Source organism: Camelina sativa, chromosome 6 (genome assembly GCF_000633955.1).
Source record: "Camelina sativa cultivar DH55 chromosome 6, Cs, whole genome shotgun sequence".
NCBI classification, from domain to species: domain Eukaryota; kingdom Viridiplantae; phylum Streptophyta; class Magnoliopsida; order Brassicales; family Brassicaceae; genus Camelina; species Camelina sativa.
The window spans coordinates 1,881,048-1,898,313 of record NC_025690.1 but is presented as its reverse complement, the minus strand read 5'-3'; the positions used below and the strand labels follow the sequence as shown (position 1 = coordinate 1,898,313).

Genomic DNA, 17,266 nt, shown 5'->3' with positions numbered 1-17,266 from the left:
CCCCCCCCCCCCCACAATTCAGGGAAAAATGTCGTACACCGTCCAATATTGAACACAAAGCCTCCTTTGCAATCTCCCACACTATTACATAACACCCCTCCTTCTGCTGCCAGCCAAGGATTACCCCGCGAATCTCCGTCCGTGTTCAACTTAACCTAGCCGTCTTGAGGCTTCTCCCAACCTACCATCCTTTCCACCCTAACCGGCAAGGCCCTATTCGACTTATACTTCAAGTGCGTTGCAGTGATTTCCTTTGTTGAGTCTTTAATGAAGCGTACTCTATCACGACATTTTGCATTACTACCAAACACATTAGCACATCTCCACTTCCATCCCCACCAAGCTACTATTGCAAAAGTCGTAGCCCAACAACTCTCCTACACCACACTATCATCATAAAGATTACTAAACACCCATTCAAGGAGCGATTGGGTAAAGAAGTTACCTCGCCTCCGCGTAGGGAGAATGCTATGCCAAATTCCAGACATAGCAGGACAATCACGTAGGATATGCAGTATAGTCTCAATCCCACCTTTATAAACCTGACACACATCCGACTGGCAGAGATGACGTCTGAATCTCTCCACATTTGTCATAATAGCTTGTTGCCCTAGGAGCCATAGAAACAACCGTACACGCTCTGGCCCTATCACCTGCCAAATTTGATCATAGAAGGTCCCCCAATTAGGTCGTGGAACAACCTCTCGGGTAAGCATCGCATATGCTGATTTGACTGTGAACTCGCCATCACCACCCTCCCCCCCCCCATGATAATCGATCATTTACACCAGTCGTACTATCAACTACGACTGCCATTAATTCCAACTGTGTACACTCGTCCACATACGGTGATATCCTGCTCATATCCCACCCCACACCAATCATTCAGAGATCGCGAACCAACATATCCGCATAACCCACCGGAAGCTCCGCAATCACTCGCTCAACCAGCGGTATATTAAACAGCCATCAGTCTATCCAAAACCTTATGCGACAACCATCCCCGAGGACCCAACTCTTCCCCGGAAAAATAACATCTCGAATCCCTATCATCACACTTCGCCACGTCGAAGACCAAGTGTTCTTCTTCACCATCCACGCTGGCTCGTGAACATCATTGACTTTGTATTTCTTCCTCACTAGCCGAGCCCACAGACTCTCTTAATTGTGAAGAAGTCCCCACCCCAAATTTGCAACGAGCACCTTGTTCATGTCTTGTGCAACACATATACCTAGCCCTCCCTCTAACTTCGGCTTCGTGATTCTATTCCAAGCAACTAAATGCTGCTTTCTATGATCTGCAGTACTCCCCCATATGAATGAGCGTGACACTTGATCCAACTTATCCAAGATCGACTTTGGTAAACAAATGGTACTCATGGCATGAACCGGTATTGATGACAACACTGCCTTAGTCAATGTCACACGCCCTGCTAAACTTAAAAACGACCTTTCCAACCCGAGAGTCTCGATGTCATCTTCTCAAGCACCTCTCCAAATGTGTATTTATTTATTTGTTTCTGAAGTACTGGCATTCCTAAATACTTCCCCAAGTCCCGGGTAGCTCGAATCCCACTCTCCTCTGTAATCCATAACTCCAAATCTCTCGAGACATTGCTAGAAAAGAAAAATTTGGACTTCTCAAGATTGACCTTCTTCCCAGATGAATGACAAAAAGACTCCAACACACGACGAATGATCCGTATCTGAGCTACAGAAGCCTACGCAAACAGAATGAGATCATCGGAAAAACAAATGTGAGATAACTTTGGACCCCCACGAGACAGAGTAATCGGTTTCCACTTCTTCTCAAGAATAGACTGGTCAATCATGTGGCATAAGCGCTCCATGCATAACACGAACAGGTACGATGACAAGGGATCACCTTGGCGAAGCCCCTGATTTGGTTGAAACAAGTCTGTTCTCTCCCCATACCACAAAAGGCTCATCGATGGTCCTGAAATGCACTGCATAATCCAACTTACCCATTGCGTTGAGAAACCTGCAACAACCAGCGTATCCTCCAAAAAGTCCCAATGAATCCGATCGTAACCTTTCTCCAGATCGAGTTTAATCAACATCCACCCTTTCCGTCCCTTCTTTCGCCTCATAGAATGAACCGCTTGTTCAACAACTATATTATCCACACTCAAACGACCAAATATAAAACTTGCTTGTGCAGGGCCAGTCAACTCAGTCACAACCCGTTTGAGCCTCCCTACCATCGTATTTGTGATAATCTTAAATAAAACATTATAGAGACTTATCGGACGAAATTGAATAATCATTTCAGGTTTAGCTACCTTCGGTATCAAGACTAGGAGCGCATCATTCGTTTCCTTAGGCAGAATCTCGGTCTCAAAAAATGTTAAAATAAACGCAATCACCGAGCTTCTAACTATCTCCCACCTTTCCTGATAGAACACGGTTGGTAACCGTCGGGTCCTGGAGACTTGAATTTACCCATACTCTTCAGAGCCACCACAATCTCCGACATAACAAACGGTAAATTCAAACACCTCACATCCTCCTGACTCAAACAAGGGAACCCCATCGGTGACAACTTCCCCACAACAGGATCAACATCCTCCAACGAATACAGACGCTTATAATAAGTAACCGCTAACTGTTCCAACTCCGAAGCATTTGTTACCCAAACTCCCACATCATTTTTCAACATTTCAATCATATTCCTTCTTCTGCGAACAACTGTTGAGGTATGAAAAAAGGATGTATTATGATACCCCAGCTCCGCCCACTTCTTGCGAGATTTCTGGAACCAAATCATCTCTTCTTGTTCCAATACGACCTCAAATTCCTGCAATAACCTTTCTTCCTTCCGTAACAAGTCATCAGTAAGATTATGATCCAATGCGTCTTGCACCAGTTGAATCTCGCGGACCAACTTGTCCTTTCGCTGTTGTACATCACTGAATACCTCCTTATTCCACCTTTTCAAAGTTCATTGCAATTGAGTTAGAGCTTCTGGTGTAGTTAGCTCAGACCGCCACGACGACCGAAGCAGCTCCTTGAAGCCCGGATGAGACAACCAGGCTGCTTCAAACCGGAACGGTCGTCTGCGTGGATCGCCTCCGATCTCCGGCGAAAGCTGGACATAAATCGGGGCATGATCCAAACTCAGAAAAGGAAGATGTGTTACTCTAACCTCCTGCCAAGCCAAACGATCATGTGCACAACACATAACCCTGTCCAATCTCTTTGCCACACAGAAATGTTCACTCCTCCCTCGCCGCTAAGTATACTTATTCCCCCGGAATCCCATGTCGATTAATGAATTCTCGTTAATCCAGTTACCAAAAGCAAGTGAATTCGGAGATAGTTGACCGTTACCACCTGTCCTCTCATCCAATCTAACGATGGTGTTAAAGTCACCTTCGATCAACAATGGTCCTAATACACCAGTACTCACCTCTCCAAGCTTATTCTATAGACCACTCCTCCTACTAACTGAAGGAGCCGCATACACCAGAATTAAATTCAGAACATCCTCCCCGTGAGACACGTTCGCAAAAATAAATTGGTCTGATGCCTGCACCACCTCCTCCTCGCCAACACAAGACCGCCACAAAAGCCATAGCCCCCCGCTCTGACCCGATGCGTCCACTCGAAAAGATTGGTCAAAACCTAACCCTTGACATAAACGGCCTTCTCTTTCGCCGCCAGCATGAATTTCAAATATCGCCATAACATCCATTGGAAATTTCTTCAACATATACCGCATAGATCGTCGGAATTGAGGTTTATTTGCCCCCCAACAATTCCAAAAAATATAATTCATGATCAATAATTGAAAGCATCTGAGAAAAGCCGGGGACAACCATTATCCCATCACAGTATCCGGGATAACCCGCGACCCATCCCGCACACCATCACCTTGTGAATCTGAAACTTCCACCATGATCCCGAGATTCGCAGTCTCCTCCACCCCACGAACCAACCCCAAGTTCACACCCGCAGTAGGACCATGCATCTCCGTCACCATAGCACCACCGCGCCTACCGACAACGGAAATCTCCACCCGTAAACATTTTGCCGAAGCCGACAAACCTCCTGTCTCGCTAACTGGGCCAAAAACTAATCCGCTATGAAACTTATATTTTTTGTGGGTGTGATGATGAATGATGTATGGAATGATGACTTATGAATGAATGGATGACAGGGTGTTTTAATTCCCCTTATGCAGTTGTAGTATAAGAGGTGTCAATCCAATCTGAGTGTTTGTGAACAATCAAGATGTGCATATGAGTCTAAGTCAAGCCAGATGTAAATGTTGTTTGTCACTAACAATCCTATGATGAAATGTAAAGTGCAGAAAGTAAAACTACAAGAACTAGGAGCTAAATGCAAATGGAACAGAATGATTATGACAATTATGAAGCTAAAACAGAAATAGAAACTATGATAATGCAAGTATTGAACTAATGCAAGGTAAGTAATGAACATGATACTAAATGAATGCAACAGAAATTCAACTAGAGTGAAACAGGACAAACATAAATCATAAACACAAGTTATGAGTTGGAACTCGAGCAAGCACTCGATCGAGTGTAGATCGAGTGCAGGGTCGAGCTGGACAAATACGCAAAACAGAGCAACACAAGAAAAACAGAGCAATACCAAAACGAATCAAACAACAGGATTTAAGCTAGGAAATCAATAAACAAGAAAGGTCTTGAGGAGGGATTCATGGGATGGACTATGATTGAGTTCATCTAACTTGGTCAACAAATCTCAAACAACTTGAGCTAATCTCTAGACATATATTTCTAAGACATGTTTAATCCACTCTCATGGCAAGAAACAATCAAACTCATGCATCTCTAGACTTGTTCTCACAAAGTAAAGAATCTACACAAGCAGACATTAAGCAATATGTCAAAAATCAAACAAGACTTCTAATCTCTTAGCAAGCCTAATGATAGTCTCTAGATCTAGCCTTATCTATGTTCCTTAGACATTAGTGTGATGCTAAGAGACTTGAAATCAGATCCTACCCTCTCAGATATAGGATCAGCATTAAGAACATCTAGCCTAGAAGAGATCTACAACAATCAAGCTTGACCAAATCAAACAAACCTCAAACACAACCCAGCCTAACCCATCCTCAAGATCCTAAGCAACTACTCACAAGCATACATGATGAACATCAAAGTCATAAACCCACAAAATGATGAAACTTGCATGATTAGATAGATAAAGCAAAGATCTACAATATTGAAGAAAGAATCAAATTCAAATTCTCAATATTCTAAAAGTTATGAAACCAACAATATTGAAGAATTTAGTCTTTTTTCAGTACAAGATCTTAAGAAAATAAAAGTGCAAAAGGAATAATTCTCAAAAAGGTAAAAACTAGGTTTTTGACTCTCTAAAAAGCTGGCTTCTTTGGTGGTTGCAGGTACAAGTCCTTATATAGAAAAAGTAGTGGAAGCCCTAAAAACGCTAAAAGACAAAATAGCCAGGCGGCTCGACCAACTCGACATGGTGCTCGGTCGAGTGACCGGTCGAGTTTGCTCCTCTTGTGCTCCTCCCACTCGGTCGAGTCCCTCTCAGCACACGGTCGAGTGTCTGGTCGAGTGGGCAGTCGAGTTGGACTCCGGACCTTGGTTCTTCAGCTTTAGCTCTCTTGCTTTCTCCTCATGATTGCTTCACTTCTCCTCAGCATTGCCTCCATGCTCCTTAAGCTCCAAAATCACCTGTTTATGCATGAAAAGATGCAAATGCAATGCAACTAAACTCTAATGCAAGAACAGTCCTAAAGCTATGCAATAATGGTCAAAATGGATAGCAAAAGATGCAAAAGATGTGAATATATTAATGGAAAACATGGCAAAATATATGAACATCACTCTAGTGGGCCTATTATTAGGCCCGGTTTTAGTCTTATCACCCTTCTTCTCTTTGGGCTTAACAATCTCGGCCCGATTAGAAGATGGCCCCCCTTTTGAGTTATTCAAGTTCGCTCCAAACACGATTTGTGAATCTCCCGCGATATGCTTTTCCACAGACCATTCATCGCTTGTAGCACCTCTGCCCCTATAGTAACCACCGGCTCCCTTTCTTCCCCATTGGGGAACTCCAGCCCCATACGAGCAGCAACAAAATCGTCCGCCAAAACTGACTCCGGTCTCAACATCTCACCAGCACTCGAGCCAACCACCTTCTGCACCCACGAACCCCTTCCATTTGGAGGGTCCCCCAGCGGTCGCTCCCTCTCTCTGACATCCATCATAGTCGCCTCTTGCGCCCCCTCTCCCAAAACCCTAGCCGTCGACGTTTTCTTTCGATCATGTTGAATGTAGTACACTTGTATATACCAGGCTATGTAAGATTTGATTATGTAAAAACAACTTTATACACTTTATATATGATTATGTATGATGTTAAAATACTTTTGTTTCATACACTTTCTATATTTACAGGTATGAGTTTGCTGGAATCAGTCATAAAGAATGGACTCAGAAATGAAGATACGGTGACTTAATGAACTTTTTTGTATATGCAAAAACTTTAGTATAATTTTGAATGTTTGTAATACCAAATACAATGGTCTAAACGAAAGTACATTTATGGGTTGCTTAAAATATTATTTTAATGGTCTAAACCAAATTACATATTATATTATCACAAATTATTTTACGGTAATTAAAATTGACCGTAACAATTGTATTTGGCTCATTTAAAATTTTGTTACAGTCAATTTGGGCTTAAACTTTGAAAATGGACTTTAAATTTCAATTAAACTTTAAAAATGGACTTTAAATTTTCAATTTATATTTTGCATATGTAGAGTAATACTATAAACATTTTATTAACTATTCATTTTCTTATTTTAAAAAGTGAAAAAAAATTATTTAATACGAAACTTACAAAAAAGAATTTATGTTTGAATCAATGTTTTCACGCCCGGCCCGGACCGGCCAGTCCAACCGGTTAACCCGTGACACGGAGACTTTACCGGTTTAGGTATAGTGCTAATAACCGGTAGTAATAAAACCGGTAAAACCCAAAAAACCCGCTATTAACCCGCGACCCGGTGAACCGGTTGAACCGGCTGGTTAGCGGTTCAAAAAAATCTACTTGATTTTTGAAAAAAATATAAGAATTCACAATTTTAATTATTTAAAAAACTTTTTATTTTTTTATAACTTAGACGGCAACACACATGACTCACGACACACATGTTTTTTTCAACTTCTTTGTCATCTCTCATGCTTTGCGTAAGAACAGTTGATTGATTTTGGAGATGATTTATTAGTGTTTTTTTATTTTTTTATTTGAATTTAAAAGTTTTAATCATTTATTATTATTATTAAACTTCATACTTTGTTAAACATGATATTCTTTTTCCAATATTTTTTTAAAATGTTTATTTTATATAAATGCATTAAACATATTTTACTCAGTTGACCCGTAGTCGAACCCGGTTGACCCGATGAGCCGAGAGCTAGTCCGGTTCGCAACCCGGATCGGACCGGGTTTTTAAAATATAATAAAAATTAAAAATTAATTTTAAAATATAAAAATAAATTTGATTCAACATTTTAAAAAAATAAATTAGTTTTTTTTTTCTATTCAGTTCATGCGGGTAACTCTCCTAGTTGTTTGTTAAAGCAATAATTATTCTACTTGACGAAAAAAAAAAAATGTGTAAAAGGGCCAATAACGACCCCACTACGAGAACTTATGAGCAATAATTATTACTTATTCAGTTGTTAAATTTATAATCATCCTTTAGGTCCGGTCGCTGTGTATAATTTCTAACTTGGAAAAAAAGTTTGAACGACAATGGAAATCGATGCTCCGAAGCAACCAGAGTCGAAGCAGAAGATCAGAGACGAAGAGCTATTCAAAGCAGCCGAATGGGGTGATTCATCCTTGTTCATGTCTTTATCTCCACAACAGCTCGCCAACTCTCTCAATTTCAGAAACGAAGACGGTCGCTCTCTCCTTCATGTCGCATCTTCCTTTGGCCATTCTCAAGTTTGTTCCTTTCTCCTCCCTCTAAGTTTATAGAATCCGAGTAGTCTTTAAGTACTAATCTATGGATAGATAGAAGCTTAGCTTCTTAAATTACTATAGCTGCATCGTTTAGGTTGTTTAACTGATGAGGAAACTTTGGCTCTTGTTTTCATATCTGGCTCTGTAATTCGCAAGAATTTTTGCCTTGTTGTGAGTTTTCTTGTAAAGATTGGGTTTTGTCTTTGAATGCTTATGAATGTGGAGTCTGTAAGTAGTTAAGTTATGTTATATTAGCTGCATAATCTGGTTTTGTTTAACTGATGAGAAACCTCTTTTGAGTCTGGCTTTGAAAACCACATGAATCTGTGTTGTTTGTTAGCTAATTGGGTTCTTCAGATCAGTGGGTTCTAGGAACCGTATAGATGTTAAAATGTTTTATGGATGTGGGATTTGCAGATAGTTAAGTTGCTATCAAGTTCAGATGACGCAAAGACTGTAATCAATAGCAAGGATGATGAAGGGTGGGCTCCTTTGCATTCCGCTGCTAGCATCGGTAATGCTGAGCTCGTTGAGGTGCTTTTGGCCAGAGGTATGTAACATAAGCCTTACTGTTGTTTAAAGGGGTAAAAATTGATTTGGTATCATAAAGCTGTCATCTTTCTCAGTATATTCTAAAGTTCCTGAATAATTTTATCTAAGAATTCTCCATGGGATTGAGCATATAAGTTCCTGTTGTGAAGTGGACTTTTTGTGTGTTAGTTAGTTCTTACAGTGATTAGCTCTTGTTTGAATTCATTACATGTATTAGAAATTAAGATTCCGTTATGAGAAGATGGATACATTGGATGACGATCTCTTATGTGTTGTTTAGGTGCTGATGTTAATGCCAAAAACAATGGTGGTCGCACTGCCCTTCACTATGCTGCTAGCAAAGGCTGGTTGGAGATTGCTCAGCTTTTATTAACACACGGTGCAAAGATTAACATCACAGACAAGGTTTTGTAGCTTCTTAATGCCTTGCTGTTTGTGGATCATTTACTTGTGTTAACACAGAAACTCTTTTTGTGACTTTCAGGTTGGTTGCACTCCGCTTCACAGGGCAGCAAGCGTGGGGAAGTTAGAAATTTGTGAGTTTCTTATTGAAGAAGGAGCAGAGATCGACGCCACGGACAAAATGGGCCAAACTGCACTCATGCATTCAGTCATCTGCGATGACAAACAGGTAATTTTCGAGCTAATCTACCTTAAAAAGCAGTCTCTCAAGTTGAAAGTTTCCTAACAATTTTGAGCTTCTCTTTGTGTTTCCATGGATCAGGTTGCGTTCCTGCTTATAAGACATGGTGCAGATGTAGATGCAGAAGACAAGGAAGGTTACACTGTTTTAGGCCGAGCTACCGCCGAATTCAGACCAGCTCTTATCGATGCTGCAAAAGCCATGATTGAAGCTGAAGGATAAAATGACTCTGGATTACTTTAAAACTCATTAGTTGTTAAACTCTTTGTTCTTTCAATATCAGGAAATAATCAAAGGATTATTCTTTACTTTTTCAAGTTTTCTCTAAGAATCTTCCAAATAATGCTTGTATTGATAAAATTTGGAAACTTGAAAACAAGTGAGAACTCAGAGAAAAGGTTTTTTTTTTTTTTTTTAAATTAAAAAAATTATAAATATCCTTCTTATCTCTTAAGAAGTCACTTACCCTCCTCACAAAATAATCTGAAGGCAAAAATGATGCAAACCAAAATCTCTTCTTTCTCTCGACCAAGCTTCACTCTCCATGAACCAAGAGTAGTTCATCGTGCTCGTATCTCCATGGCTGTATGCTCATCATCATCATCATTAGCACCATCACCGTTTCACAATCTTCTCTGCAAGTCTACCTTCCCTCTCGCTGCCTCTCTCACCCTTCTCCTCTCTCCTTGTACCGGTAACAACCCTATTACTCAATTTTCTTATCATCCAATGTATATATTATCATCATCATCTTAATGATCATCGAATGCATATGTATGGATCTTCCTCAGCTGAAGCAGGACTCATGTCAGGATCTCCCGGTATAGAATCAGTTCCAGGTCCAGAATTACCAAAAATCGAATTCCTTGACCGTTTCAATGGTACCACTCTTTCAACTTCTTGATTCTACAACTACAACAAAAAAGTGTTTGTCTGCTTTAAGACAATGCTTCTTAATTGCAGAAAAAAACCAGAAGTTCTACGCTGAGAATGATGCCAGATTCAAGGAATCTCCACTTCTCAAGAAACTACTTGAGAACTCCAAACTAAACAAAGAAAAGTAAGTTACTTTACACATACCCATTTGGTCTTTTTAAGATGTAACAGAGCCAAAATTGTGTGAAAGCTGTTTTCAAAATATTTGTGTTACATTTACATAGCCAAATATGTATAAAAGCTCAAAACTTTGAAACTCTGTTTACAAAAAATCTTGAAACACATGTGTTCTGTTTTGTTTAGGAATGAAAGAGCGATTCAAGACAAGTATTGTCTAAGAGGAGCAGAATGGGGAGTAGGAGATTGTTCAACCACAGGAATGACAGATGAAGAGAAGGAGCAATTCATTACAATGTTGAAAAAGAAGACTGGTGTTGAATAAAAAAATGTCGAATCACATAATCGTATTTTTTTTTTGCAAGAATGGCTTTAGAGAGAACCTATGCTAATTGTTGTTAAAGTTATCAAATCCGAATCCAAATGATACAAGAACAAAAGCAGAGGAAACAACAAAAAAATACGTGTAACCATCTTTTACAAAACGGGTTTTTTTTTTTTTTTTTATAATCAATCAGCGGTTTTGATATCAAGAAGAGAAAGTGTAGCAATCTCATTCATAACCAAAGCTTTGTCAGTTTCAAAACCTTCATCTTCTTTCTCAGGTTTCAAATCAGCAAACAAACGAAGAATCTTGTTCCTATTCGCCACAAGAATCGCCACAATGTCCTCTGGTTTGTTCTCGTTCGCTACAAAGAGCTTAAATATATGAAAAGCTTCTAGCTGAATGTTTTTTGTTGGCTCCCTCAAAAGATTCATCATGATTCTCAAATTGTCCAAACTGCTCACGTACTTAATCATCACACCTGAATTCGAACGATCCATCAACACATCTCCAAGCAGTTTTGAAGCTTGCCTCTTCGTGAAATAGCTTCCTCTCTCCAACAACCTCGTGTTGTACTCCGAGAAAAACCATTCGTAGTTCTTGGCGAGGTACTCAGCTACAGTCGATTTATGCCTCGTCAAAAGCTCTCTAAAGATCTTGCTAGCATCGGTAGCTACATCGAAATAAGGAAGCTGAACGTAATCGAAAAACTTCTCCAAGTTCTTGGATTCGAGAATGTACTTTGCAACAACCTGATGCCTCACACATTCTTTAAGCATCCCCGTGTAATGCAACGCCAACTCGTGATCGCGATCGATACCTTGAACTAACGAATCGATAACGTCTAGATTCGATTCAAGATATTCAGAAGCAACGAGCCGTGACTCGACTTGTTGTTTCTGCAGATTCGCAACGATCTGAGTCGCGTCTTTCCTCGTTTCAAGATCAAGTTTAGGAATAGATTTGATCAGAGGACGAAGCGTGTCTTCTCGGAAAAACTCTTGTGTTAACATAAGACAAGCTTCGGGAACAGGCTCAGCTTCACTATTACCATAAAGAATCGATTTCAAATCTCTAATGTTCCGAGACAACTCCGCACAGATCCCTAACCGTTTCGAGTCTCTCGTATCGATTTTTTCTTCTTCTTCGGATTCGGATAACGCGATGAGATCTCGAGTCTGACGAACGATTTCATTAGGGAGACGAGGTTTGTTCTTGAAGAGACCTTTTATCCTCGTGCTTCCTCCATGGTGTCCTAGGTTCCCGCTTAAACTGCTAAGCTTCCCGCTGAATGTGATGTTGATACATTCTTCATCGGTGGATCCGACGCGTAGATGGCTCCGTGTACGGTGGTGCTTTGGCAACGGAGCTAAATCGTAGCCTCCGTGTCGTTTAGCACCACCGATTATGGAGACACACGCACCTATTTTGTCTCCTTTTTTTTTTTGGTTTTTTTTTTTAACCTCAAAACACACCAAATCAGATTCAGACAGAAACAAATCTATGTCTTTGTCTATAGGGTTTGTTCAAAGCTTTTTTTTCAAGGGGTTTCGCTGTGAAATCCAAAAAAATGTTGATATCTTCTTCTTCTTTGGACAAAGGAAGAAGAAAGAGACAAACACAATGCTAAAAATGGGGTCTTTGATTGGCTAATTTTGCCGCGCTGAATTTTCGTTGTTTGTTAGTTTGAATAATCTTTGATGTCTAAACATATAATTAGACTTTTAAAAATTATATTTCAAGTGGATTACTACTATTAGTAATCACAAATCTGCATACTTAATATTTATGTGTGAAGAAGATATATAAAGGATTTGGTCAGATGTATCATAATTTGACAACAACAAAATAATATACATACACAATCTAGCACAATTATTATACCAAGATGAACGTTAAGGAATTAATCAAGAAAAGTTGTCTCATGACATTGTTGGATAATTATATCATATTATTTCATTTATTTATTCTCAATAGTAAAAAACGTTCTCAATTAAAGTCAACTATTTTTAAAATATTTTTTGATAAATTGATGAGAGTAAGAATACAAAGGTAACCTCATCATGTGCCATTTAAACCAAAAGTCTCCTAGTATCTCTTGCCAAATGATAATTTATCCACAAATCCAATATCATGAATAATCCTAAAATCAGCTATATCCCTAGGAACAATGATGAATCTATAGAGGAACACATACTCCGGTTCTATATCTAGACCTAATAGAGTTTTACGGATTATTGGAAGGAACAACAGAGGAATCACGAAGTTCTATTCTATCATAGTCCATGGTAAATAATGAAAATGACGTGGACTCTTATGTGGTGAGATTCACGATAGAGATATTTGTTTCCAGCTTTGATATATACCATGATAAATTGATGGGAATAAGAACACAAATGTGTTTAGAAATAATTATTATTCGACTCTCATCATCATATTGTCACAATAAACATTTTCTTATATAGATATATATTTTCCTAATCTACGATATATATAAATGTAAATAATACATAAAAGATAAATGTAAATATTTATAAACTATATTTTCTAGGTTTTCATGATTTCCATATTTTTGGACAATAATTTCAATCGTCGATTTTTTGGTTTGATCTCTGGTTCTCCATCTTCCAATAATTTTAGGGGGGGTGTGTATTCAAACCATGATTTTAAAGAATTTGATGGGATTTAGGAAATTTAGAATTTTGATAGATTTTAGGGAAGTTCATATGATTTTCTGTAAAATTCTTTCAAATCTCACCTAAAACCATGAGGGGTGTATTCAACTTGACATTTTAACTGATTTGTGTAAAATTTACGAATTCTATGTTATTCAATCATGGATTTTAAAAAGTCTATTAAAATCTATTGTTATTAAACTCATGATTTAAAAATCTACTTTAAAATCCATTAAAATCCACTGTTATTAAACTGATGATTTAAAAATCTACTTTAAAATCCATTAAAATCCACTGTTATTCAAAACAGTTTTGTGGATTAGGATTTTAATAATTTTTAGGATTCTGGAGGATTTGTTTAGTTAAAAATACAGAAATCCAAATCTCATGGTTTTAGGTGGGATTTGAAAGAATTTTACAGAAAATCATATGAACTTCCCTAAAATCTATCAAAATTCTAAATTTCCTAAATCCCATCAAATTCTCCAAAATCATGGTTTGAATACACCCCCTAGATTATTGTATTTTTAACTTAACAAATCATCCAAAATCCTTCAGAATCCTAAAAATTATTAAAATCCTAATCCACAAAACTGTTTTGAAAAACAGTGGATTTTAAAGTAGATTTTTAAATCATCAGTTCAATAACAGTAGATTTTAATGGATTTTAAAGTACATTTTTAAATCATCAGTTCAATAACAATGAATTTTAATAGACTTTTTAAAATTCATGATTGAATAACATAGAATTTGTAAATTTCACACAAATCACTTAAAATGTCAAGTTGAATACACCCCCCTTATTTTATAAAAAAAGCAAAGAATGTATGAGTATGTAAAAATCTATATTTTTAATGTAGTACCACATGTTTTGAATCAATTTTTTTGATGAAATCAAAATCAAATAAAAATGGAAAGGGAATCATTCTTCTACAAAGAATAAAAAGAAAAGCATGGGTGGATGAAAAAAGGGTCACCTGGACATTTTAGTTTCTCAAATAATATTCACTTAATTTGTACATGATATGTGCTAGATTTTTAGTAGGTATATCAAATTTAAATATTTAAAAATTCATCTTTTAAATATATTGGATTTAAAAAGCAAAATTGTGCATTACTTAAGAATCAACTCAGGAATGTCACCTATATAATATTTTTGGTTGGGATATATGTCATCACTTTGGCTAGATCATTCTTATTTTTGAGACATGTAAGTATATCAAGTATATGATAAAAGTTGTGGATTAATTATGTTCTAGATATGAAGATGAACAACTAATTGACATGAACCAAAATATATTGGATAATTCTCTATTTCTACACTATTATTTGAGCAATGTTGGAAAGATTATAACCAAAATTCATGTGTTATATTACATAAAATGTCACTAAAAATTTTAAAACCAAAATATATGCCTTAGATACAAGAAATTGATGGATATAACTAAAAATTCTTCCAAAACATATGTTTTCTTTTGCCCTTCGACCACTGTTAAAGGTATAGGAAGATGCTATTGGAATATTTCCAGGATTACACTATGTTGTTATTCACATCCTTAAATTAGCCAAATCATAAAGTTAGCCATAAAGTTAGCCAAATCTTAGTTAAGTCTATCGTTATTGAACTAATATATGCGGACACTTTTATTGGGCCAAATTGGGCCTTAGAAGCCCAAGGAGAGTTAAAAACCATATATAATCTAACCAATGGCATTAAATGTTTCAACGAAAAAGAAAGAAATAAATCTGTGAGGACGAAAACTCTCCTTCGTTCCGGCGAGTGATCGGCAAAGTCTTTCCGGCATCTATTGAAATTTTCACTTAACCGATTTGTAAGTTTCTTCAAGTTTCAATTTTACAAACTATTTTTTTCTGTGTACTCGGAAGTTTTTGACTCGTCTCGTCTCGTTCTTCGATTTCAATTTTGAAATCTCAGACACGTTTGCTGTGTACTCTGGTTCTTGTTTGGGTTTTGTAGGAAGATTATCGGATAAGAAAGCTTGAAACTTTGGTCTTGATATAGAAAAAGAATGGTGCAAAGTCAGTCGTTAAGCACATTAACACTCTGTGGAAGTGTAGAAGTTTCAAGTTCGTGGAGGAATCGTTTAAATTCAGGGAAAGCTTCAAGCTTGTTCGGTGATCGATGTGTTTCGTGTCAGTTTTTGCGTAAATCAAAGCCCTTTCGAAGCCATTGGAAGTCAATAAAGCAAAAGAATTTGTTGAGGGTTGAAGCTAGATGGCCGTTTCAAGGGAGTGGTGAACAAGGTTTAGACCCGAGCTCTGAGCGAAGCGAGAGTGCGAATGAAGATATTTTGATCTTTTTCTTTCAGCTGGATTTGGCTACTCGTGTACAGGTCAGCTGATTTATCGCTTTCAATATGATTGCTTACGGTTTTGAGGTGTTACAACATTAAGTAATCTTTGTATTTTGAATTGGCAGTATGCGTTGAATCTGGAACAGTACGACATTGCGCAACAACTAAGAGAGAAGCTAACTGAGGTATATGAAATGATATGTTATCATCTTTTAAGTGAGGATAAGTTTTGAACTTTTTGTGTTCTTGTATGTCGAAATTGCAACATATGGGTGAATAACATACGGTCAGTGGTTGATAGGTGGAAGAGGAAGCGATAAGGCTGCAAGAAGGAAAGAGAGGGTCATCATCAAAGAGTGAAGCTCAAGACAAGGGCATTAGCGTTATAAGGCTACGGTGAGCAGCTTTATTCGGTTTGTAAGATACCTTCTGTGTGTTTGTGTGTGTATGTGTAAACATCTGAGTATGTCATCTTCATTGTTTATTTGATATAATTGCAGTGCAGATCTCCAGAATGCCATTGACAGCGAGGATTATGGTTTGGCAGCTAAGTTACGAGATGAAATCTCAAAGCTTGAGGCTGAATCATTAGCTGTGTCTGCAAAAGCCTTGGCGTTTGAGAAAGCCGAGTATGCATTTCGTTTGGGACAGAAACTTAGACACAAAACTTTTGGTATATCATCATCATACGTATTATCTATGCTTGTCTCACTTTGGTTTTACATTCATATTGGAGAACTTAAATAAATTTCTTTTCATTTGGCTTTAGGTTACCGGGCTGTAGTTTGTGGTATGGATCCAATTTGCTGTGAATCAAGCTCCTGGGTGGAAGCTGCAGAGGTTGAAAAGTTGCCTCGTGGATCCAATCAGCCATTTTATCAGGTTCTGGTTACAAATGTTCATAAAGACTTGCATTGAAGGATATAGAAGCTGAAACTATTCTAACACATATGAACAAGACTCTTCTATTTCACATCTACAGAAAAACATGAATACATCTAAATGTCTTGCTTGTGTCTAGCAGGTTCTAGTCGATGTTCGCACGCACCCAGATCTACTAGTGGCATACGGTAAGTTCTGAGTTTTCAAGTCCAATATTTCAACTGTTTATGTACCTCTTGTATCTCAGTTTGTCTGCCATGAAATTCTGCTATTACTTGACAATAGATCTTATATCGCAGTTGCTGAAGACAATCTGTTAGCTCCAGAAAAACCCGACAAGGTGAGTAGTAGACTCAGTGTAGACAATTGAATCCCATTGCAACTGTTTGACTCTTGTTTGCGTGTGGTTTCTACAGGAAAGGTTTGATCATCCTTACATTTCTTTTCTCTACTATGGAGCCGACACAGCTGGAGATTTCATCCCTGTCAAACAATTGCGTGAGAAGTACAACAGACCCCGGCATGAAGTTCCTTTTGATTCACAAGAAGAGTAGGATGAAAGCGGCATGTAACCTAAGATTCCAACCGTAGACTCGAGCACAAACCACAACAAAACAAGAACTCTAGCATAGGTCAAAGCGTTTGGCCACCAATTCAGAGATGTTCTGTTGGTTATATATAACCATGTAGATGTAGTTAGCACTTAGCACGACTGTTCTTGCTATATACACTGAAACATATCAACTTTATTCAAGAATGCTTTTGTGTATAAATGCTCCTCTCTTCATCCTACTGATTT

The 17,266-nt window shown here is 37.9% G+C and overlaps 4 protein-coding genes across 6 annotated transcripts; 3 read left to right on the top strand and 1 right to left on the bottom strand.

Moving 5' to 3' along the window:
* LOC104790108 (26S proteasome non-ATPase regulatory subunit 10-like) lies at positions 7,736-9,528 on the top strand. Its single transcript, XM_010515809.2, has 5 exons — positions 7,736-8,004; positions 8,440-8,572; positions 8,855-8,979; positions 9,059-9,205; positions 9,299-9,528. The coding sequence occupies exons 1-5, from the start codon at positions 7,810-7,812 to the stop codon at positions 9,437-9,439; spliced, it is 741 nt and encodes a 246-aa protein (XP_010514111.1). The 5' UTR covers positions 7,736-7,809; the 3' UTR covers positions 9,440-9,528.
* Positions 9,667-10,656, top strand: LOC104790107. Its single transcript, XM_010515808.2, has 4 exons — positions 9,667-9,911; positions 10,009-10,098; positions 10,181-10,277; positions 10,457-10,656. The coding sequence occupies exons 1-4, from the start codon at positions 9,713-9,715 to the stop codon at positions 10,593-10,595; spliced, it is 525 nt and encodes a 174-aa protein (XP_010514110.1). The 5' UTR covers positions 9,667-9,712; the 3' UTR covers positions 10,596-10,656.
* On the bottom strand, positions 10,760-12,121 carry LOC104793864 (MO25-like protein At2g03410; the record flags this gene model as incomplete). Its single annotated transcript, XM_010520288.2, has 1 exon — positions 10,760-12,121. A coding segment is annotated over one exon (1,341 nt), but the record flags the coding sequence as incomplete, so codon positions are not given.
* On the top strand, positions 14,995-17,259 carry LOC104790105. Of its 3 annotated transcripts, none has more exons than XM_019246618.1 (10): positions 14,995-15,102; positions 15,249-15,624; positions 15,711-15,770; positions 15,887-15,981; positions 16,086-16,258; positions 16,355-16,467; positions 16,610-16,655; positions 16,767-16,807; positions 16,884-16,984; positions 17,068-17,259. In XM_019246618.1, the coding sequence occupies exons 2-10, from the start codon at positions 15,301-15,303 to the stop codon at positions 17,147-17,149; spliced, it is 1,035 nt and encodes a 344-aa protein (XP_019102163.1). In that variant the 5' UTR covers positions 14,995-15,102; positions 15,249-15,300; the 3' UTR covers positions 17,150-17,259. The 3 variants fall into 3 exon arrangements, with proteins under 3 accessions (XP_019102163.1, XP_019102164.1, XP_010514108.1); XM_019246619.1 differs by having other exon boundaries at positions 15,207-15,624; XM_010515806.2 differs by having other exon boundaries at positions 16,884-17,254.